The 24,666-nt window shown below is 39.1% G+C and overlaps 1 protein-coding gene across 1 annotated transcript in view; it reads right to left on the bottom strand.

Moving 5' to 3' along the window:
- LOC127434584 (netrin-3-like) overlaps nt 1–23,030 on the bottom strand; it is a 36,550-nt gene extending 13,520 nt beyond the window's left edge. The window contains exons 1-2 of the mRNA XM_051687413.1: nt 22,887–23,030; nt 9,543–10,787 (exon numbers count right to left, since the gene is read on the bottom strand). Coding sequence (XP_051543373.1) covers nt 9,543–10,787; nt 22,887–23,016 — 1,375 coding nt within the window. The 5' untranslated portion in view covers nt 23,017–23,030. The remainder of the gene's footprint in view (nt 1–9,542; nt 10,788–22,886) is intronic.
- Nucleotides 23,031–24,666: the final 1,636 nt, after the last annotated feature.

The raw sequence follows: 24,666 nt of genomic DNA, 5'->3' as shown, positions 1-24,666 counted from the left end.
TAAGGGCATTGCTATACAGTTGCAAGGGTGTTCTGGATGGTTGTAAGGTGTTGCTATGTGGTTGCTAGGGCATTCTGGGAGGTTATTAGGCATTGCTCGGTGGTTGCTAGGGTGTTGTGGGTCATTGTCAGGGCACTGCTATGTGGTTGCTAGGGCATTCTGGGTGGTTATTAGGCATTGCTCGGTGGTTGCTAGGGTGTTGTGGGTGGTTGCCAGGGCATTGCTATGAGTAAGAGTGTTAATGGTGGTTGTTTGGCGTTGCAAGGTGGTTGTTAGGATGATCTGTGTGGTTGTTAGGTGTTGCTAGATAGTTGCTACGGTGTTTTGTTAGTTGTTAGGCATTGTTAGATGGTTGCTAGGGTGTTGTGGGTGGTTGCCAGGGCATTGCTACCCATTTGCAAGAGTGTTCTGGGTGGTTGTTAGGTGTTTCTAGGGTGTTGGAGGTTGTTGCCAGGGCATTACTATATGTTTGTTAGGGTGTTCTGGGTGGTTGCATTGCTAAGACGTTGCTAGAATATTGTGGATGGTTGCCAGGGCATTGGTATACAGTTGCTATAGTGTTTTGGTGGTTGTTAGTCATTGCTAGATGGTTGCTAGGGCATTGTGGGTGGTTGTCGAGGCATTGCTATACATTTGCTAGGGTGTTATGGGAGGTTGTTAGGCTTTGCTAGGTGGCTGCAAGGGAGTTGTGGGCAGTTGTTAGGCATTGCTAAGTGGTTGCTAGAGTACTGTGGGTGGTTGCCAAGGCATAGCTATGTGGTTGTTATGGGTGGTTGTTAAGCATTGCTATGCAGTTGCTAGCAGTGGTGTAGTCGGGGCCATACACACGTATACGCCGTATGCTTTCTTTTTTCCCAGGGCTGTTTGCTATATGGTTGTTAGGGTGTTCTGGGTGGTTGCTAGGAATTGCTAGGTGGTTGCTAGAGTGTTGTGGGTGGTTCCCAGGGCATTGGTATACAGTTGCTAGGGAGTTCTGTATGGTTGATAGGCATTACTATGTGGTTGCTAGGGTGTACCTAGTGTTTGCTAGGTGGTTGTCTGCTGACCAAAGTCAAAAGACCTCTCTCAGTCATGATATTCTGGCCTCTAGATCCACTTTGAGGTATCATTTATGTCCGTAGCACAAACGATGGATGAACGAGTTGTTCGACAAAATTAGACACTTAGGTTTAGGGGTTTGTTCAAATCCCTGACACTGATGCATGCCTTAGCAAACACCACTAACAAATAGAAACAAAACAGAACAACACCTTTCACAGAGTGTCACCTGTGCGTTTAACACACATATGTTTTATCAATTAAGAATAACAGCTCATTTAAAATTCCATCTCTGGTTTTATGTGAGCATAAATATCGGAACATTTGGCTCACAGGTGTTTCTAATTGATTAGCCGTTTCCTGTTGCGTAGATTGTTCACACATGAAAGAGCCGTGAAGTCTCACATACCCAGTTCAGATCTTTTGGTTTTTTGCCTGCGTCAGAAAACCAAGAGATTTTGGAATCCAAAGGAATTAAGAAAATTCGTAAAAGTCATAACACAGCAGTTGATTGTAGTCTAAACATGTTTAAAACAAGCTAAATTTACTTAAGAGGTAAAGCTGTGTAAGATAAGATGACTTGAAGTTCATTTGTTTTACCATTTTGGCAAACTGTTTCTCTTGTTTTAAGCATAAACCTTACTCAGATTTGATTTATTATTTGCACTACTAGATTTATGCTTGAAACAAGAAAAACAGTTTGCCATTGGGCTAAAGGAAAATAAACGTAATTAGGTTGGCTTGAAAGAGCCAACCTACTGATCTACTATTTAAGCTTATTATTATTATACAAAATTATCAAGAGTAACTCCTACAGTTTTTAAGTTACAACCACCAAATTCACAACAGACCTTCAGGCTGTTCTGAAGTTTTATGTTTTATCTTTTGTAACTGATCGGACTTCCGAACAGGACTGATTTTAAATTGACTCCCATTCAAGGTGTGAACATTTTTCCCTGTAATAACTCCTTTAGAGGATTCAATCGACTTCCTATCACTCCACCACTCATACTTTCTATCTATCTATCACTCCATCACTTTCTTTTCTATCTTTCCATCACTCCCCTCTTTTTGTTCTTTCTTTCACTCCATCACTTTAACACCCTAGCAACTGCCAGATGGGGTTACTCTAGCAACCAAGTAACAAATCACATATCTCTGCACCAGAACATCGTAGAGACTTCCGGTTTCATTCATTTGACTCAGGGTAGCAAGGAGCCTTTTGAATATCACCTTGGTAACTACTTAGCAACCAGATGGGGTTACTCTAACAACCAAGTAACAAATCACATATCTCTGCCCCAGAACATCGTAGAGACATCCGTGTTTGGTCATTTGACTCAGGCTAGCAAAGAGCCTTGTTAGTACCACCATAGCAATTGCCTGGAAACCAGATGGGGTCACCCTAGCAACTGAGTAGCAAAACACATATCTCAGCACCAGAACACCATAGAGATTTCCAGGATGGGTCATTTGACTCAGGGTAGCAAGGAAACTTTTGAGGATCACACTGGTAACTGCCTAGCAACCAGATGGGGTTACCCTAGCAACCAAGTAGCAAAAACTTATCTCTGCACCAGAAAATGATAGAGATTTCCAGGTTGTGTAATTTGACTCAGGCTAGCAAGGAGCCTTGTTAGTATCACCCTGGTAACTGCCTAGCATCCAAATTAAAAAGCCTGGCCTAGCAAAGCAACATGCTAGCAACATGCTAAAACATGCTAGCAATGTCTAGCTAAGTGTTAAAACATGCTAGCAACATGCTAAAACATGTTAGCAATGCCTAGCTAAACATTCTATCAATCAATCAACTTTCAGACTAGGCTTTTTCAAGCCAACCTAAAGTTTGTCCTGACAAACTTTACATTTCTAGCTCAAGATATATTCTCTGAAAACAAGTCTTGAAGGAATACTTCACCCAAAAATTTACTCACCTTCATGTTGTTTCAAACCCATTTGACTTTCTTTTCTCTGTGGAACACAAAAGGAGATATTAGGCAGAATTGTAGTCTCAGTCACTATTCACTTTCATTGTTTGAAGAAAAACATGCAATGAAAGTGAATGGTGACAGAGGCTTGCCATTTGGTTTCCACAGAAGAAACAAAGTCATATGGATTTGGAACAACATTAGAGTGAGTAAATGATAACAGAATTTTAATTTTTGCAGAGAACCAGGATCATTGCACTAGTCAAGTCAATCTCGCCCTTTAAGTGGACATGTTTTTAATCTTTTAAAATTCAATGCAACTGCACAGGCATTTCACTTGCCGAAAAGGTGACTCACTCCGAAACTCCCAGAAATGGGCAACAGCTGGAAGTTTCTTCTCTGAAAGTTTAGCACGGGATGCCAGCGCGAGTCCAGCAACGTTGATGACTTACAGACGCGCCGCTGTTATTTCATTCAGGAGTTCTCTGACTAAACACTACATTTTATAAGCTTTATATGTGTTTTGAAATGTCACGATACTTATGCTCACATAAAATGGAGTAATAGAGCACCGAGAGTGCTTTCATTTATTTATTAATTTACTTAATTGGTTACATGTGTTTAAACGGACTAAACATGAAAGGTGGGATTCTGTACTTTTGGTTTACAGGCATCTTTCAGACCGAGTAGATATTACTGGAGCTCTCAGGTAATATAGAAATCTAGACCCAGTTCTAGATGGCATTGCTTCACAGCATAACAGCTTTATATCGTTAACGCTCTGTGTGGCGTAGTTTTCTTCGGAAGCAGCTTGTTTTGGTCTGTGACGTATAGGAAATTTGAGGCAGTAATACTTGGCACACGTGCGTGTGTGTGTGTCTTTAATGAGGATATGGTTAGTAGTACTCAGACAGCCAGTGTCCGGTGCAGGTGGCAGTTACTAGCACACATACACTCTTTATTAGCGATGTTTGCTAAGGCATATTACTCATAGTTTGGGTTAGCAATTTAAACGCTTAACCCCAAGTATTAATCTTTGGCACGTAACTTGCCATACAGACATGAATGATACCTCAAATCATGCGGCTTGTTGAGGAGAGGTGTGCTATTGCAAGCCAGTTCGAAATTTAATCAAGCGCAGGATATAAATTATAGATAAACTTTTCCATTTTCACTAGTTAAAATGTCAATTCTTGATGTCAGGAATGGAATTACTACCAGTGAAAGTGCTATAATTTGTGATATCAGTCATTACATTTGTTAATTCTTCAAAAATGAATGTAATTGCTCGCAGAAATACATATTCTTGATATCAAAATGGAATTTCAACTAGTAAAAAAAAATATTTATCTGTAATTGCATTTTTAGCCTTTTTTAAAGGTTTCAAATTGGATTGTGTAATGTTTAACAACACTGAATTAGTAAAACTTATTAATGATTACTCAGTTAAATTTCATGGAATTTTGTTATGAAATTGCATAAATTGAGTGTAGTAGAATTTCAAAATGATCTGTCATTCACTTCTATTCAAAACACAAAAACATAATTAATTTCGAACTATTTGAAATTCCAATTTTGCATATCAACAAAGCACTTCTTATTAGTAAAAATTATATCAATATTTACATTGTTACTGTTCCTTCCTGATATCAACAATTAAATTAACGCTAGTAAAAACGCTCCTTTTTTTTATATAAGTTGTTCTAAACGCATCACAGCAAGTCATAAAATATCATTACAATTTCTGCTGTTGTTTAAAGAGCAAAAATTATTTCATTTTATTAATTCTGCACATTGTTGGGCCTATGCAGTTCATGTTAATGAATTTTATTAATTAATTTTCATGAATTATTTTTAATTGTTTATATACTTTTATTTGTGAATTTTAGCAATGAATTTTCATGAATGACTTTTGTTTATATTTTTTAATTTTATGAATTAATTTTCATAAATGACTTTTTATTTTATTTTGTTATCTTATTAATTAATTTTGATTTATATATATATTATTATTATTTATTTTTTTTATTTATTTTTTTTATTTTATTTTTTTTCTATTCTTTATTTTATCAAATCTGGGTCCTGTAGTACTGTCATAGAGACTTGGAGATGGGCTCTTTTGACTTGGGCCTGTAAGCAACCCCTTAGCAACAACCAGAACACCCTAGCAACCACACAAAACACTCTAACATTGTGGTAGTGAGTTTTGCACTTGCAAACACCCTTTACGTTTTCTTCAGGAAATCAAAAATTGACTGTCTGACCCTTCATTTGTGGTCCACCACACATCTCTCTGTTCTTCTAACCCTCCTAATCTCCTTGTTCGAGCTCTCGGTCTCAGCTGAAAGGGGGGATGATTTTAATGAGATCACACTGAACGGCTGCCAGGTCGGGCTCAAAAATCGGCAGGAGTCCCTGCCATGTGTCGAGGCGAGAAAACGAGGGAGTGTGAGCATGTAGTGGGGGTCATGAGGAGACGGGGCCACCAAACCAGAGCTGAGCAGATGGCATGAGAAGAGAGAGAGACATGGAGAGTTGAGAGGATAAATAAAAATTGGAAACACAGTGAACTGTGAATGAAATTCTGGTTCCATTACAGCAAAGAAAACTAAAATGCCAGCATTCTCGTCTGAATGTGAGTAACACATTAGAAGACACTAGAAGAGCACAGGGGAAGACAGATTGGACAGGAAGAATTAGAGAAGCCAGAGAGATTTATGGGAGACATTAGTGATACTAATGGAGTGTCAGGATTGCAGTCTGGAGCTTTAAGATTCGATATATCTATTCTGACACACAGATTAATACATTTACACCATTCAGACAATTTTTCATTTAGAAATCATACTGCTGCAACCTGATAAGATCATTTCTGCAGCTGCTACAGATCTATAACATATCTATAACATACACCAGTTTGTTTGCCACATATAGTAGCAAGAATCTCTTTTCAAGGTATTTTGAACTGCTAAATACTTGCCTACATAGTTCTCCAGGACAGGCAGGAGACAAATCATAGCGTACATAACTTCATCAATATTTCATTACGGTCATAATATCTCTTATCAACTTAATTTAAACTTACATGAACGTTCTCTTCTCTGTAGATTCCCAAGTGGAGACGCAACACTTGTTGTCCGCGGCTCCACTTGTGATTCAGATTCAGATTTGAGAATCTTTCAGACTGCTTTTTGATCCAATTTGATTGACTCGAAAATGATTCGACTGCTGCTGGTGACTATTTTAAACTATTTTAATAATACCACTCAATGGAACAGGCTACATCATGTCAAATATGTAGTAACAGAGTGATGTTATGAATCATTTCTGGGTTTTATATATTGTGCATGGAAACATTAGGGAAGAAAGCACAAAACTTTTCTTTAATTGTATTCAGACTGACAATACTGACTGCCCTGAGGACATTTAAGACATTTAAATCAAGTTGAACATACTGTAAGACAGACTATGCAAACATGCATTTCTCTTTTGTTTCAGACTGTATGTATTTCATGGAATGTATCCAGTATTAATACTGAAATGTTCCAGATTCAATAAATCAGGTTCAGACATGAGATGAGATGAGAATTAACCTTCACATTTATGCCAAGAGATCATTTCATAACTCTATACTGCACTGAAACTCTTCCAAAACGTAGTGAGCTGCCTACCAAGACAGCAATTTAAGGCAATATAAACATGCTCCAGATGTGAAGGCTGTTCCAAAAGGTCTGATAATTTTTTTTATTATTATTATTTACTATTTTACCCAGTATTTTTGTGTTCTATGCAAATGTATGCTTATTAGAGTATTGTGTTGTTAGCTTAGCAACATGTTAACGTCAAACTCTATTGGAATCAATTCTTGTGGGTCACATTTGTGTTCCTCACAGAGTTGCTGCCTATATAGAGCGTTTCAAATCAGTTACTTATGAGGTTCCATGACGGTTAGGATGCTGAATGCAGCTGCCTTTGTAGGAAGCTGACCGTAGCCATGTGCATAGGACAGACTGAACAACATTCTGCCATATTTTAAAGAGATCACCCAAAGATGACAATTCTCTCGTCATTTAACTACACTCATGTTGTTTCAAACCTGTATGACTTTCTTTCTTCCATGGAAAATAAAAGGAGATGTTAGGGAGTAAGCTAAAAGTAGTGACGCTACTAACTTAAAGGAATAGTTCAACCAAAAATGTAAAACAGTGGGGGTCTGGGTATCTCAGCGAGCAAAGACGCTGACTACCACCCCTGGAGTCGTGAGTTCGAATCCAGGGCGTGCTGAGTGACTCCAGCCAGGTCTCCTAAGCAACCAAATTGTCCCGGTTGCTAGGGAGGGTAGAGTCACATGGGCTAACCTCCTCGCGGTCGCTATAATGTGGTTCTCGCTCTCGGTGGGGCACGTGGTGAGTTGTGCGTGCATGCCGCGGTGAATAGCATGAAGCCTCCACACGCGCTATGTCTCCACGGTAACGTGCTCAACAAGCCACGTGATAAGATGCACAGATTGACGTCTCAGACACGGAGGCAACTGAGATTCGTCCTCCGCGAGTCACTACGCCACCACGAGGACTTAGAGAGCATTGGGAATTGGGCATTCCAAATTGGGGAGAAAAATGGGAGAGAATCAAAAAAACTATGCAAAACAATAGTATGCCGTATGTTGTCATGTGACCTCATTATGTTGCATGATTAATTAAGTGAGCAGCGTCCATTTATCACTTTGTAAATACAGTACTTTTGCATTTTCAAATTAATTTCGTAATGTTTTAACTCTTGTTAGTCCAATTAAATAATGAGAATAAAAAAAAAAAAAATTTTAAAATCTTGGTTGATCAGCTCAAGTCTGAACATAACTCTAATCTAAGCATTTAAGAATAGTGAATGTCTGAAAGTTCTTGCAGGTTGTTTTGGTGTGGGATATGAGGAGATTTTCTCCAGAAATATTGTAATGTTGGCAATGTAGTTCTAATTTTAACATCTAGAGAAGCTGGGATAGAAAAAGCCGCCATTTCATTGAGAAAGGGTTTAAAGGGATAGTTCGCCCAAAATGAAAATTCTCTCATCATTTACTCACCCTCATGCCATCCCAGATGTGTATGACTTTCTTTCTTCTGCAAAACACAAATGAAGATTTTTAGAAGAATATCTCAGCTCTGTAGGTCCATACAATGAAAGTGAATGGTGACCAGAACTTTGAAGGTCCAAAAGCACATAAAGGCAGCATAAAAGTAATCCTCAAGACTTCAGTGGTTTAATACATGTCTTCTGAAGTGATATGATAAGTGTGAGTGAGAAATGGATCAATATTAAAGTCCTTTTTTACTATAAATCTCCACTTTCACTTCCACATACTTTTTCTCTTGTGTTTGGTGATTCTCATTCTTCATGCATATCGCCACCTACTGGGCAGGGAGGAGAATTTATGGTACAAAATGACTTCAACATTGATTTGTTTCTCCCCCACACCTATCATATCACTTCTGAAGACATGGATTATACCACTGGAGTCATATGGATTACTTTTATGCTGCCTTTATGTGCTTTTTGGAGCGTCAAAGTTCTGGTCACCATTCACTTTCATTGTATGGACCTACAGAGCTGAGATATTCTTCTAAAAATCTTCATTTGTGTTCTGCAGAAAAAAGAAAGTCATACACATCTGAGATGGCATGAGGGTGAGTAAATGATGAGAGAATTTTCATTTTTGGGTGAACTCTTGCTTTAACTCAATTTTTCAGTAGAGTGAGAGTAGTTCAGCTAGTTTCACAATACTGTTGCTTTTCCAGTTAACAGCTAAATTTTTCAAAGAGCAAAGCAGCAATAGAGCCGAGGGAGGAATCAAACATGTATGTTTAGGGAAATCCAAATCATTTACGTCAACTGGTTCTTTCGGACAGTTCATGTAATGGAACCAGTTAAAATAAATGATTCCCTTATATTTAGCGTTGGGGACTTCAGTTCAGTGAGTCGGTTAGTTCAAACTTCATGCAAGTGAAGTAGTTTACATCACTGTTACGCCCTCTAGGCCTGTTTCTGTGTTTTTCTTTTCTCTGCATGTGTGTGTTTTGCTCTCCAAGTCATTCCATTGGTTCAATCAAATGCAGTTGTTTCAACCAATCACTAACAAGCCATTTGCTATCCAGCCAATCAGCCGTGGGAACCGTGATTCACTTGAGCCCCACGCAGCCTTAATGGGCCTTTTTTTTTTAAGCAAAATTGTTAATTGTTAATTGTTGCAGTTTATCACCATATTTTGTCTCAGTTATATAAAATAGAGTGTTTTCTAGTTTCATTCGATTATATTTAATGCAAACGTTTGATTGTAGTTTAACTGCTTTAAGTTATGAGTTGCTTGTTTCTCGAAAAACTGCAGTTTCAAACTAGCTTCCCCCACATTAGATGTACCATAAAAATGAACAGTGACTGAGACAAACATTCTGCCTCACATCTCCTTTTGTGTTCCAAGGAATAAAAAAAGTAATACGGGTTTCGAACAACATGAGGGTGAGTAAATGATGACCCCTTTAACAAAAGTAAAGGGATCTGTGTGCAACTTTCATTCTTTTTACTTACGTAAACACTCGTTGGCTTCTTTCGCTGTCGCGCGTTGCCAGGGCCGATCGTAGTGAAACGGTTTGCAGTGGTCACACTCCGGACCCTCTGTGTTATGCTTGCAGTCGCACACTAGCTTTCCGTCCTTCTCTCGGACACACCTAGAAGCGTGACCATTGCATTTACACCTGCCGCCCACCTGGAAGTCGCCAACCGCGTAATAATAGGTAGGCAGCGTCCCGGGCAGGCCGAGCGGGTCTTCGCTCTCACGGCCAGACATAGGTAGCGCTCTAGGGTGCTGCGGGCGACTGAAGACCACTCGAATGTCAGTAACGGTGACCCAGTCCTGTAGGACCGGACTAGAATCAAAATCCTTCCCAGACGGGCGTCCATCTAGCGTGCTAAAAGCAATGAGTCCACCAGAAAGAGGGTACAGATCGGTGTGCCCATCCGTGCATAGCGCTTCCTGTTCGTTCTGCTTCGTGATCGCCGCTTTGTTCGGTCGGTTGTACATGCGACGACACTGCGACGAGTAGAACTGATACGGCGTCCAGGTACGTCCGTAGTCCATGCTCTTGTATATGGCCAGCGACTCAGGGCGAGGGGAACAGAATTGCAAGCTGACGTACGTGATTTCGAACTTCTTGCCGAGCGACAGCGTGAGCGTTATGTTCACCGGCGAGCCCTGCAAATTTTCAGACTGCCAGCAGGTGAGGTTGTGGGCGGAGTTCAGATCAGTGAGGTAGGATGCGGGGTGGGCGTGACGAGGATCTGACGCGTCACAGATCTGACATGTGCGAACGGCGGGTCGGTCATCGCGTTCCACTAAACTGCATGAGCGAGATGGAGGGCGCCCGCATATGCTCGACACGCTTACCTCCTGCCCGAACGCCGCGTTGATGAACTCTGGGATACAACGCCGGGCGGCACCTGTCTCGTCGTAGCAGGGGTCCGAATGTGTCACTTGTGGCCCCGCAAAAGGGTTGGGACTGTGGCTAGACGCCCAGGGAAGCGTTTGAAACACACTAATGAGAGAGAGCAAGTTTCGAAAGCTCCACATGATGGGAGAGAGTGATATATGTTCGATGGGGATGGGAAGGAAAGAATCCAGATGGATGGGTAGAGGGAGGGAAGACAAATAAACAAATATGGTCTCGTCAGTCTGATGGAGTCTGGCGTACGGGTGATATCTTGGAAAAATGGTCCAGCCAGAAACTGTCCAGTAGATAGATGACTTTTCTGGAATGAATCCTCGGCAGCGTGCACCTGCAAACAAAAAGGCACAAAATACGTCAATAAATCAAACTAAGAAAAGTGAATCACATCTAACACTGCATAAAGAGACGAGTGAGTTTAATGTTTCATATAGGGGACCAACCTGGTCTCTTAGAATAACAAAATAATTTTTACGTGGCTCGTTGTGAGTACCGCGGCAGTTTTCTGGTGAAATGACCACTAGAGTCTCAAAAACAACAAAGACTTTAATGGCGTGGTTGTGTTTTTTTTTTTCATCTCACATTTGCTTTTATTGATTTTGATTTAAAACTATCGGTTTGGTTTAGATTTAAGGTTTTGTAGATTTAAAACTCAAAACAGCATTAACCTTAAACCCCTCTACAATCTGTTTGGGAGAACATTTAACTCGCTTTTAGCGCCCCTCAGAGGACATTTCTTCTCGGAACTACCGCAATACGAGTAATGAACCAGGTAAATTCATTTTGCAAACATTTTGTTTTTCTTGTGAACTCTATCCTCCAAACTAAAATTCCAACTTATGTTCACTACAGCTGTTTATTGAACAAGTGATCACAATAAAATAACTTCGGCATGCATATACAGTATGAAGGTAGATTTAACCAAAAGGTTGAACTGCATTGCTAAGGACAAGGGTATTTTTCTTAAATATCAGGTCATTTAGTCATAATGTCGGGGCAAGTTGTCACGTGTAATATAATTTTATTACACATTATATTTTTTGTTGTTCAAAACAATGGCTTGATATTTGTCTACATTAAGCAAACTTTTACATCTTTGCTGTTTCATGGATTGTTTTGTGCTTAATTATATAACCTGAAAAGCCTAATTGGCTCCATAGTGACAACTTACCCCATATAGTATGACAACATGCCCCAAAACATGCTTTTCTGGGCAATAATGCTGGAAATGTTCAATAAAACTTCAAGGTATGTGTACAGAAACTGGCTTTCAAAACTACACCTACCCTGAGAAACATTCACAGGTACTAGCCCAGGTCTCTCATATAGCTCCTTTATTTATATAGCTATCTATAGTAGTTATTTATAGTAGTGTTTTCATGCACTTTGCAGCTATAAACACTTGGAATCATACATTTAGTGATGTCAGATTAATGTCCAACGAGTTTATTTACATTTTATGAAGAAAATGTGAGTGGTGTTTGTGCACGAAAACTCGCTTGAGCAGTAACAACAATGAAAAACTTACCTTGATAAACACCATTAATTTAAAATAATCACAAAGAATCCATTGTGAATTTATGCTCGTCATATTAAGAAATGACTTAGTGCACATTTATAGAAGTTTTCAACCAAATGAGCCATTTTAGGAACGCCATAAATGTTGAAATATACATCAAGGCTCTAATTTGATGGGTTAATTTAGTCTTGATAAACACCGGTTTTGCCCTTTTTAGATTCCTCATGGTTTCTTGGGGAGTTTTTGAGGCCGATGGAGGCCAAGGGGTTTAAATGTTCTCATTGAAAGTGTTTTTTAATACTTTTACAGACACCCAATGCATTAAAACATTTCTGTAAATGCTGATATTTCTCTTCTCTCAAAACAAAGCAAGCATTTTAAAGAACAAATGAAAGCATACTAACTCTTCTGCGGTCAGAGTCCGTTCCACATCCTATCTGCCATGCTCCAAACAGACATCAAATGTTTAAAACTCGATACTCTCAAATGCTCTTGATGCTTTGACACGTACGTTGACACACATATGATCTGCCGGAGGGGATGTGATGAGTTCTGTGCACAATTAATGAGAAACAGTTTGACATTAGTGTGTATCTGAGTTGAATTACACTGAATCACAGAACTACAAAGAGCGATGAACCATGAAACCAGAGTAAAAACTCGTCTCTTAGGACCTGTCACTGTGTGTGTGTGATGTGAATATCAATGTGGCTCTTTCTGCTATGGCCCCTTTGCTCTGGTACGAATGGCCTCTCAAGTACTGCCTGCAAAATCTCTTACATGCTTCACATTAGCATTAAAATCTATAGAAACTACAAAACTTGAAATGCAACTCAGATAAATCCATCCTGATAAATTAGGAATTGGTGCTTAAAAATGCTCAGATGGAAACAGGTTTTTCACTTTTTGGATAGGAACCAGTTGCGGGTCTAAGGGAGGGCTAGGTAGGGCGCAACCCCAACCCCCCCGCCCCCCCCAGTCGGACGGCAAAACAACCAAGGGGGACCTTATAAACCTTTAAAACAGACCTACCGCGAGCTCCGAGGTTGTTCATCAATGGTATATGCTTCTGTTGAAGCCATTATTTTAACTTAATTTAAAAAAGAAATCAGTTTAATTGCAGAAATCCTGGTGAGGAACTTCACCAAGAGGGACAATCCACCAATCAGAGAATTGCGGCAAACAAACCACGGCAAAAGAGCTTTGCAGCAACCATGAAGATCGAGTCGGTCTCTCTATACTCTCAAACTAATTATATATACTGTATACAGGCGTGGACTGGCCATCGGGAGAACCGGGACTTTTCCTGATGGGCCGCCGCGTTCTACATAACGCCACAAAACGGTGCCGTGATATGCGGAAGGGGGCAGTAATATGCAGAAAAGGACAGCAAAACAACTTTTGGGCCAGTTTTCTTCCCAGTCCGTCCCTGACTGTATATATGAATTTGTCTGAATTTTTTGCAATATACTTAAAGTGTACCTATTTATGGGGCCTGGGTAGCTCAGTGGTAAAATACGCTGGCTACCACCCCTGGAGTTCGCTAGTTCGCTAGTTCAAATCCCAGGGTGTGCTGAGTGACTCCAGCCAGGTCTCCTAAGCAACCAAATTGGCCCGGTTGCTAGGGAGGGTAGAGCCAAATGGGGTAACCTCCTCGTGGTCGCTATAATGTGGTTTGTTCTCGGTGGGGCGCATGGTGAATTGAGCGTGGTTGCCGCGGTGGATGGCGTGAAGCCTCCACACGCGCTATGTCTCCATGGCAACGCGCTCAACAAGCCACGTGATAAGATGCGCGGGTTGACTGTCTCAGACGCGGAGGCAACTGGGATTCGTCCTCCACCACCCGGACTGAGGCGAGTCACTACGCCACCACGAGGACTTAGAGCGCATTGGGAATTGGGCATTCCATATTGGGAGAAAAAGGGAAAAATCCCCCCCCCCAAAAAAAAGTGTATCTATTTATGTACTTCTAATCAACAACTTTAAATCAGTAGTTTTATATTTTTCCATCGTTTTTAATTTGATTATGTCATTTGGAATATTTCATGGAATTGTAGTTCATTCCCTCGTTAAAGACGTTAAGTTCTCAGTCTTTTACCTTTGTCTTTTTGTCCGATTTTCTAATACTTTTACACTTCAAATCAAAGTTTGTGATGTCTTGATTCACCTCGGAACTGGCTGGTTTGGTTCATGGCTTACAACTCTTTTATGAAGACTTTTATTAAAATACTCTTGGAACCAAAACGGCTGAAACAGTGAACGGGGACCGTTGCACTCTATTTAATTCTTTTTACCAATATCCAAGTATCTATTTGTTTTTAGCAAACTCACCTTCCGTTCTGGATCTATTCTGTTCTATCCCACTTTTCACGATTCAATCAACTCTTGATCAAATCAAGTCCTGGCAATAGAAAAAAATGTTGTAGAATCTCCTGTTTCACTTCAAATAGGTCACATTCCTGAAGTAAAATGGGTTGCAAATACCACCTCATGTTGGCTTTAGTTCAGTCAAGACCATACGAGAAATTCTGCGAGAGAAATAGTCCTGGACAAACTAATTCCGAGCGTGTCGGCAGGGAATAATTGCATGTGAATCACTCACTCTATTCATCTTCCTCCCTTCATTAATAGTGATTCTCCTATAAGAACTTCAAGACTGCAATAACATGATAGCAGAGAGGGCTGCCTGCTGTCAAGATACATGAATCAAGTTCTGAAATAGAGGAAATTAAATATCAGTGTTGATTTCATGCAACACTTTACAAAGAAGTGTTGATAACTATGGACCTGGTCTGTTACTTCTATTATTTGGAGTTTATCAAGTTTGAGTAGACTATCTAGATCTGAATTTCCTGAAGGACATGGCAGTGTTTGCAAATATCAGTATGCAAATATCACTATATCACTTGTTGTTTACATTTTAAACACTGGACGTTCTATGTAAGTATTGGAGGTTTTTAACCCTCAGAGACTAAGCGCAGCATGGCAATTGCAATGTTGGTTTAAAGCAAATAAATACTACTTATTATTTATTAAAAACTGTAAAAACAACACATAACAGAAGCTGACACTGAACAGTATTACAGAAAATGTTTTGGAGGGGGGGAATAGATATTGAATGTCCTTGAATCCTAAAAACACATTCAAGGAGGAAAAAGAAAATAAATCAATGTTGATGCTTGGGTTTCTGAGGGTTAAACTTTAATCTTAAATTCCATAAATATGTATAAAGCACATAAAAGACTGAAAGTGTCTATTAAACAAAGTTTGAATAAAGTATTTATGCACTCAAAAAATTATTGAAAGATTTACGCATTTACATTTTCTTTGAAAATTCATTCCAATCAGATTGAGTAATGTATTAAAAAATAATAAAAAATAAATATTTTACGTTTTATATTCATTTAATTCTGTTAAACATAACACAATTCAATTGGATGGAATTTTGTTATGAAAATAAAATGCGTAAATCTTAAAAATAGACTCAAATAATTTTGTGATTGATTGTGGTATGCGTTTATGGCTGAATTAATTGCAGAAATGTACTACTTGGTTTTAGAGGTTTATTTAAATCTCTAACCCGAAGTATAAGCAATAGTAATAGTCATGCATGCCTTAGCAAACACTACTAAAAATAGATTATAATTAGATCTAGGAACTTCATTACAATGCTGTCATGCAAGCACTTTAAAAATGGATCTCTAATGGACTTATTTTATTATTTTTCCTTCATAACCTGACATAATACGTCTAGAAGGTCACCATAAGAAAGCCACATGCAACAAAATGACAAGTTAAATACATGTTTATCCATTCATGAAGTGAGCAGGGACTACACTGTGTGTGTGAACCTTGTCTCTCATTAATAAACCTCAGTGAACGAGTGGAAAGAAAACCACTGTGTAAAAGAATGCAGCCACTGCGACCAGACCCTTCCTTCACACACTCACACACACACACACACACACTCACACACACACACACACACACACACACACACACACACACACACACACACACACACAAACAGCATTGACCCAACCCAGCCCTAAAACAGCAAACCCGATCCTTACCACACACACACTCACAAAAACGCACATGGTAACCCGGTCACACACTGATTGCCTAAAAATTATTGGAAGATAATTTGAGAATTTGTATTTTAATGCATCATGTGTTACATCACAGTTGTGTGTTTTTACTTAGCTGTATTTTGGAGACAAAATTGCTGCCAGAAATTCGATAAATCTGCCCTTAAGAGACCTCCTGGCTTATTCATAAATAAAATAATGTTTTAATTGCAAAGATGCTAAATATTTTCTTTTAGGAGTATCCTCAAAAAATATTTTAAATTAAAATGATTAATTAATAAAATAATTTTAATTAAAACTTTATTTTAAATATTTTAAATACATTTTTTATAATTATTAAAAAATATATTGATATTAAAATATTTTAAATTAAAATTATAAATTATTAAAATTGTTTAAATTAATACAAGTTAATATATATATATTACTCCATTCAATTTCATGAAATTTTTAATGAGATTGAAATGCTTAAATCTTAAATATATACATGTATATATATATATATATATATATATATATATATATATATATATATATATATATATATATATATATATATATATACACACACAGTTGAAATCAGACGTTAGCCAAATACATTTAAACTCAGTTTTTCACAATTCCTGACATTTAATCGACATTTAAAACCTTCCCTTAGGTCAGTTAGGTTCACTACTTTATTTTAAGAATGTGAAATGTTATAATAATAGTAGAGAGAATTATTTATTTCACATTCCCAGTGGGTCAGAAGTTTACATACACTTTGTTAGTATTTGGTAGCATTGCCTTTAAATTGTTTAACTTGGGTCAAATGTTTTGGGTATCCTTCCACAAGCTTCTCACAATAAGTTGCTGGAATTTTGGCCCATTCCTCCAGACAGAACTGGTGTAACTGAGTCAGGTTTGTAGGCCTCCTTGCTCGCACAGGCTTTTTCAGTTCTGCCCACACATTTTCCATCGGATTGAGGTCAGGGTTTTGTGATGATCACTCCAATTCCTTGACTTTGTTGTCCTTAAGCCATTTTGCCACAACTTTGGAGGTATGCTTGGGGTCATTGTCCATTTGGAAAACCCATTTGCGACCGAGCTTTAACTTCATGGCTGATGTCTTGAGATGTTGCTTCAATACATCCACATAATTTTCCTTCCTCATGATACCATCTATTTTGTGAAGTGCACCAGTCCCTCCTGCAGCAAAGCACCCTCACAACATGATGCTGCCACCCCCATGCTTCACGGATGGGATGGTGTTCTTCAGCTTGCAAGCCTCACCCTTTTTCCTCCAAACATAATGATGGTCATTATGGCCAAACAGTTCCATTTTTGTTTCATCAGACCAGAGGACATTTCTCCAAAAAGTAAGATCTTTGTCCCCATGTGCACTTGTAAACTGTAGTCTGGCTTTTTTATGGCAGTTTTGGAGCAGAGACTTCATCCTTGCTGAGCAGACTTTCAGGTTATGTCGATATAGGACTCGTTTTACTGTGGATATAGATACTTGTCTACCTGTTTCCTCCAGCATCTTCACAAGGTCCTTTGCTGTTGTTCTGGGATTGATTTGCACTTTTCACACCAAACTACGTTCATCTCTAGGAGACAGAATGCGTCTCATTCCTGAGCGGTATGATGGCTGTGTGGTCCCATGGTGTTTATACTTGCGTACTATTGTTTGTACAGATGAACGTGGTACCTTCAGGTGTTTGGAAATTGCTCCCAAGGATGAACCAGACTTGTGGAGGTCCACAATTTTTTTTTCTGAGGTCTTGGCTGATTTCTTTTGATTTTCCCATGATGTCAAGCAAAGAGGCACCGAGTTTAAAGGTAGGCCTTAAAATACATCCACAGGTACACCTCCAGTTGACTCCAATTAGCCTATCAGAAGCTAATTGGCTAATTGTCTAAAGGCTTGACATCATTTTCTGGAATTTTCCAAGCTGCTTAAAGGCACAGTTAACTTAGTGTATGTAAACTTCTGACACACTGGAATTGTGATATAGTCAAAAGTTAAAAGTGAAACAATCTGTCTGTAAACAATTGTTGGAAAAATTACTCGTGTCATGCACAAAATAGATGTCCTAAATGACTTGCCAAAACTATAGTTTGCTAATATGAAATCTGGGGAGTGGTTAAAAAATTATATATATATATTTGTGAGTGAGTGTTGGGGTTTATAAAACTTTTCATAAGTGATTTAGACTTTTTTTATTCTAAAAAAGGTTTTTCTTCAGATGTAGAGTTGGCATTTGGGTTAGTCTGTAGTCATTATATTTAGCTTTATATCAAAACACTAGAAGTCTATGGTATATCCTCATCTGGATTGCTAGGTAAACAGGTCTGTGTATGTGAGTGTTTTAGAGGGATGTTTGGGGTTTTAATGCATAGTTTTGTGTAGAATAACATGTAAACTTTCATAATCTCACTTTCTTTCTACCACACACACACACACGGTTTTCCATTTGATGACACAAAATTTACCACCAGGCTTCACTAACTTTGAACTCAGAAGGGAAACCACAAATACTTTTATGAAGTGTTCAAATACTGACAAACACATTTTGTGCACCACACTTGCTCACACACATACACACATACAAAGTCACAAGGTGCCAAGACTACAACATATTGAGTCATTTAACACTGCTCTCAGACTGGACACACACTCTCTGTGTGTGTGTGTGTGTGTGTGTGTGTGTGTGTGTGTGTGTGTGTCAGGCACACCCCAAGGGTTACAGCGCATTAGCTGCACAGGATAGAATAACTTGAGGCACACACACTCCCATGATTACACTTTTACGGTTGTCACCTGCTATTTTATGACCACTGACCTCTTGACATGCTTAAAATCACATGCATAAACACACAAGACAAACACACACTCTCGCTGCAAAGCTCGACTCCTAAAGGGGTCATATCATTTTCCTTAGAATTTATTTATTTTCCTCTGAGGTCAATTTATAATGTTAGTAAAAAACATTTGCACCAAAACAGTCATTTTCAGTTTTTCATGGCCACTTTTGCTGCACTTTAACATGTAGGCTACAGGTTTGTGGTCTATTCTGATGTAGGAGAGAAACCACATGATCACATGGGTGGTCGCTAGGGCATAGCTAGGTGGTTGCTAGGCGCTTGCTAGGGTGTTCTGGTGGTGGTTGAGGAGAACCCCGTTCACTATGTAAAGCGCTTTGAGTGTAGTGTCAGAAAAAGTGCTATTTAAGTGTAACGTTCATTCATTCATACAGTTTTTAACTGCCGTAACCTTCAATAACAGCCTCTGTGTAAAGCTGTATTCCATTGCAAATCTGTGACAGATCTATAAAGTCCCAAATGGAATACTTAATGGTATTTTACTGCATGGAAGCATTCGCCATTTAACAGCTGACGGAAGTGATGTTTCAAACGCATGCAACAACCATGCTTTAGCCAACCGCAGTTCAACATTTCTATCACAAACAATGCGATATTCACACAGCGTGGGGTTTGTAACTATTCTATGTTACAAAATAACATAGAATAGTGCAGAAGTGTGCAGTTTGGGATGCGCCTATTGTATCTATTGTCATCTTTATTACCTGACGTGAATGGATGGACCAACTTTCAGGACAGTCTGGTTCCAGTAATTTTCTCCCTAGACAAATTGATTTTTAAGAATAACCTGTAAACCTTAAAGACAGACCTACTATAAGCTCTGAGGTTGTTAATCGATGGTATATACTTCTGTTATTTCAACTTCATGCTTGAAAAATCGTGTTTAGTAATGTAATTCCTGGTGAATAACTACACTTCCCATGAATCCTGACGAGAAAGATCCACCAATCAGAGAGTCGTGGTAGGCAAACTGCGACAAAGGTGCTCTGAAGTGACCGCCCACTCCCATAATGCAATTGAGTCGCTCTCCCTACACTCTCAAACTACTTACAGTATATATTTGTGTTTATCTGAATATTTTGCAACAAACTTTAAATATATTGTCTCGATATTTAGAATCAACAGTTTAAAGGAAATAGTCCGATTTTCAAATGCTTTTGACTTCAAATCAAAGTTAGTAATGTTGTGATTCACCTCGGAGCTGGTTGGTTTGGTTCAAGTTAGTGTTGGGATTTTTTGTGTTGACCAAGAAAGAGAAGGATGTCATCTACACACACACACACACACACACACACACAGATGAGGCTTCTTTTGCTGGAAGAGGTGGAGAGTGAAATATAGGCCATGTTGACTTTAGCTGCTGAGGTGGACCGAGCCAAGACTGCGCTGGATCCAAACTTTTCACTGAAGCTGAAAAACTCTGTTCTAATGTTGCAATCATTAGAGCATATCACAATGCAAAGACGCTTGTTCATGCTAAAACGTCACACAAAATCAAGGCACACATCATTTGGATAGAATGCATCAAAACACAGCAGCGTGATGTGTGTTATTTAAAGAGATAGTACATTAGTAAATAAATTACTGTCATTTACTCACCCTCATGTTATTCCAAACCTGTATTACTTCCTTGGAACACAAAAGGAGGTGGTTAGGAGAATATCCAGTCATATAATAGTAGTACACTGTATAGGACTCATGCACTGTATTCCAAGTCTTCTGAAGCCATAGGATAGCTTTGTGTGTGGAACAGACTGAAATTTAAGGATATATCAACTTAAAATTCAGTTTCTTTCTTGCACAAAGCTGTCATATGGCTTCAGAAGACTTGAAATATAATGCATGAGTCATATGGGCCACTTTTATGGCCTTTTATGGTACTTTTATGGTGCTTTTTTCATCCCTTTTGGAGCATGACAGCTCCTGAACATTCTCCCTAAGATCTCCTTTTGTGATCTACAGAAGAAAGAGAATCATACAGGTTTTAAAGGACATGAGGTTGAATAAATGATGCCAGAATGTTCATTTTTTTAATGAACTAGGCTAACCCTTTAAAGATGTGCTGTTGGCAAAGAGAGCTCGGATGGTGCAAGTAGGTCAAGAACCAAACGAACACACGGTTTGCTGATCAGATCTCTCTCTCTATCTGACTTCACTGTCAAATACAATGTTTTTTGTTTTGACAGCTCTGAAACGGTTTTCCCTGGTTCTTTAAGGCCAGCGGCGGGCCAGATCTGTAAACTGAGCTTGGCGTAAACCTTTTCCTCAAAGTTTAACTCAGCAGTTCATCTGTGACCTCAGGGAAACTAGAGAGGGTTCACTCCCATAAAATCACAGGAATCCACACACACACACACACACACACACACGTGTGACACGTCCATCAGGGAAGGCAGAAATCTCAACGGTGTCACGCATACCTGAGACGACGAGAGAAGAGTTGCTTTGCTTGGCATCGTTCACGGACCGGGAATGAAACACCGCTAGGAGTGCACCGTTTGCTCGGTAAAATTACGATTGAATCAGCCAAGATTAAAAAATTAAAAAAATAAAGAGAAATCTCTCATTTGCCTACCTGTCTCTGCAGCCCCTGAAAGGATTTGGCTCCTGGGGGCCACTCTGACTGCCAATAACTCTCATTATTTTAATAATGTTTAATAAAAAAAATTTTTTTTAAATTAAATACATTAAGTCATGCACTTGGTGGTTAATTAATAACAATTAAATAGTTTACATAAGAATTAGTCTTAAAGAAATAGTTCACCCAAAAATGAAAATTCTCTCATCATTTACTCACCCATCATGCCGTCCCAGATGTGTATGACTTTCTTTCTTCTGCAGAACACAAATGAAGGTTTTTAGAAGAATATTTCAGCTCTGTAGGTCAATACAATGCAAGTGAATGGTGACCAAATCTTTGACGCTCCAAAAAGCTCATAAAGGCAGCATAAAAGTAATCCATAAGACTTCAGTGGTTTAATTAATATCTTCTGAAGCCATCCAATCGATTCTGAGTGAGAACAGACCAAAAATGCAATTTCTTTTTCACTGAATATCTTGCCATTCCTAGTGCTTGACGCATACACAGAGCACTAGATGGTGCTAGGAAGTGTAATAGAGCTTGAAATCACTATTGCCAAGGAGACTACTTATGTCTAGATTTATAGTGAAAAAGGAGTTATATTTTGATCTGTTCTCAACCAAAACTGGGAGACAGAATCACTTCAGAAGTTGTATGAATTACTTGTATGCTGCCTTTGTGTGCTTTTTGGCGCTTCAAAGTTCTAGTCACCATACACTTGCATTGTGATGACCTACAGAGCTGAAATATTCTTCTAAAAATCATTGTTTGTGTTCTCCAGAAGAAAGAAAGTCTTACACATCTGGGACAGCGTGATGGGTGAGTAAATGATGAGAGAATTTTCATTTTTGGGTGAACTATTTCTTTAAATCAAGCCATAAACTGCATCTGAAATGCATTTTATTTGCCATTATTAAAACGTACTACCACAAACAAAGTTTCCTCCACAATACCATACAGTGTGAATTTGTATAGTTGTATAATATTTGGCAAAAACAGAATACAGAAATGTGATGTTTCCCATATAAAAATCACTGTTCATCTATTTGAGCATAAATGTACATAGTCAAATTCCACTAGTATTTAAAAAAAAATAAAAAAGATATGTAACATATATAAAAATAAATATATATATTGCATATTTACATGTGTGTGACCTTTTTATATCAATGAAACCATATTTTTCATATACAGTATGTGCTCTGGCATTTATCAGATTTCTGTATGGAAATATTTAGTCAGATGTGCTGAAAATTGTGATCAGCAAAGCTCTAGTTCACATGAACTCTAATACATAAGTTAGGATATATATTTCCATGCATGACTGTAAAGTGCATGGTGCTGTTACCAACGGAATTGTTTGTGAGAACTTACCTGGACTGAGTCTAAATCTTTGAACCTCATTCAAACACAAGCACATATGTGTGGAAAATAAATCCAGATCGTTTCTTATGAGGTCCTGTTGTCTTTTGATGAATGCAAACTCACAGTCCGCCCCTCTCATCCGAAAGGATCCGTTCCGTTCATGAGATCTCTCCATACACCATCACCGCTCCACACACACTGACACACACTCTCTGACACAGTTCCAGACACAAACTGCATTGGAGAGAGAGAAAGAGAGCGATGGACTGCGCTCAAAACCTAGTGAGCTGCCTACCTAGACATCAATTTAAGTCATCCAAGGCGCGCGAAGCATTGCATACAACACCAGTGAAGTAGACTACAGAGTTTAAGTGCATCAAAGTGCATTTCATTACATTAAATTGAGCAATTTTAAAATATTGCACACATTATGAATTCGAAATAAATGGTAAGTTTTTAATTAAAATTAATGAAGTGAACGAACTGTAGAACCAAAACAGAATTCATACGTTTTAAACGAAACGGTTTGGGAAATGGCAAAGCATTAATCATTTTATTTTTAGCAGTGTTGAGCATATATAAATAAATCTAATTTAAACGATATGTTTAAGTCTTCCTTTTGCCAGGAATTATTATTATTAAAATTAGAGCGCGCGTTCGCAATTTTTTTTTATTATTATTATTTTTTATTATTATTATTATTTTTAGCGCGAGCACAGTACTAACACTACGAAGCCTAAAATTACATATGCGTCAAAGATGCTCAAATTTGAGCATCTTTGACGCATATGGCATTAGCATTCCTAATCAGTAGCATTTTTGAGTCAGTTTTGCGCTTTAACACTGCTGCACGCGCCAGTGATGCCCCCAAAAAGCGGTCCAAGTAGGGAGGCATCAGCACGGCCGGAATGGCCATGGGTAGAACCGGGACTTTTCCCGGTGGGCCGGCACAGCGAAACGGGGCCGAACAGGCGGCGATAAGCTGAAATGGGCCGCCGCATTATGCCGAACGGGCCGCGACTGGCTAAAGAGGGCAGCAAAACGGCACCGCCATATGCAGAAAAGGATAGGACCTCCAGACAGGAGGGCCGATTTCTCTTCCCAGTCCGTCCCTGTGCATCAGTTCATTTGTTTTGAGACACAGACAAATGTGGTTGATGGTTTGGCATCAGACATCTCTCTCCTCATGAGTCATGCATGTTTGGTTCAAGTCGTTGATTCCTGTGAATCATCGTAATATCCGCGCGCAATGGTGCACGTAACAAGAACAGAAAACGCGAGACAAACTCAAGGCAGAAGCGTGTGTGTCTAACAAACAAATCAATTATCATAATCAGAATAATGATCTTGCGACGCGTGAGTAACGGACCGGAATGAATCACGGAATTCCGCAACTGATCCTAAACTCTCGCGGTCGTGGATACATTTTACGCTACTGGTTTTGAACATAACATTGGGGTGCTGCAGCCAAGTGATTAAAGATCTGGGATAGTAAATGAAAAAGTAAAGGTTCAAATCATAGAAGGGACTGACTCGGGGGTGGATTGGGAAGAGAAACCGGCCTGGGCGCTGTCCTTTTCTGCATATCGTGGCGCTGTTTTGCGGCCCTCTTCAACCAGTCGCAGCACGTTCGGCATAATGCGGTAGCCCGTTTCAGCTTATCGCCGCCCGTTCGGTTCCGTTTCGCGACTGGCCCACCGGGAAAAGTCCCGGTTCTCCCTGTGGCCAGTCCACCCCTGGACTGACTTCAGGTTACTGCAGAAGACGTACTGAACCTTACCAAAAAGTA

This window comes from Myxocyprinus asiaticus, chromosome 44, assembly GCF_019703515.2.
Source record: "Myxocyprinus asiaticus isolate MX2 ecotype Aquarium Trade chromosome 44, UBuf_Myxa_2, whole genome shotgun sequence".
NCBI lineage: Eukaryota > Metazoa > Chordata > Actinopteri > Cypriniformes > Catostomidae > Myxocyprinus > Myxocyprinus asiaticus.
The sequence above is the reverse complement of the archived record's forward strand: the minus strand, read 5'-3'. Positions and strand labels throughout refer to the sequence as shown.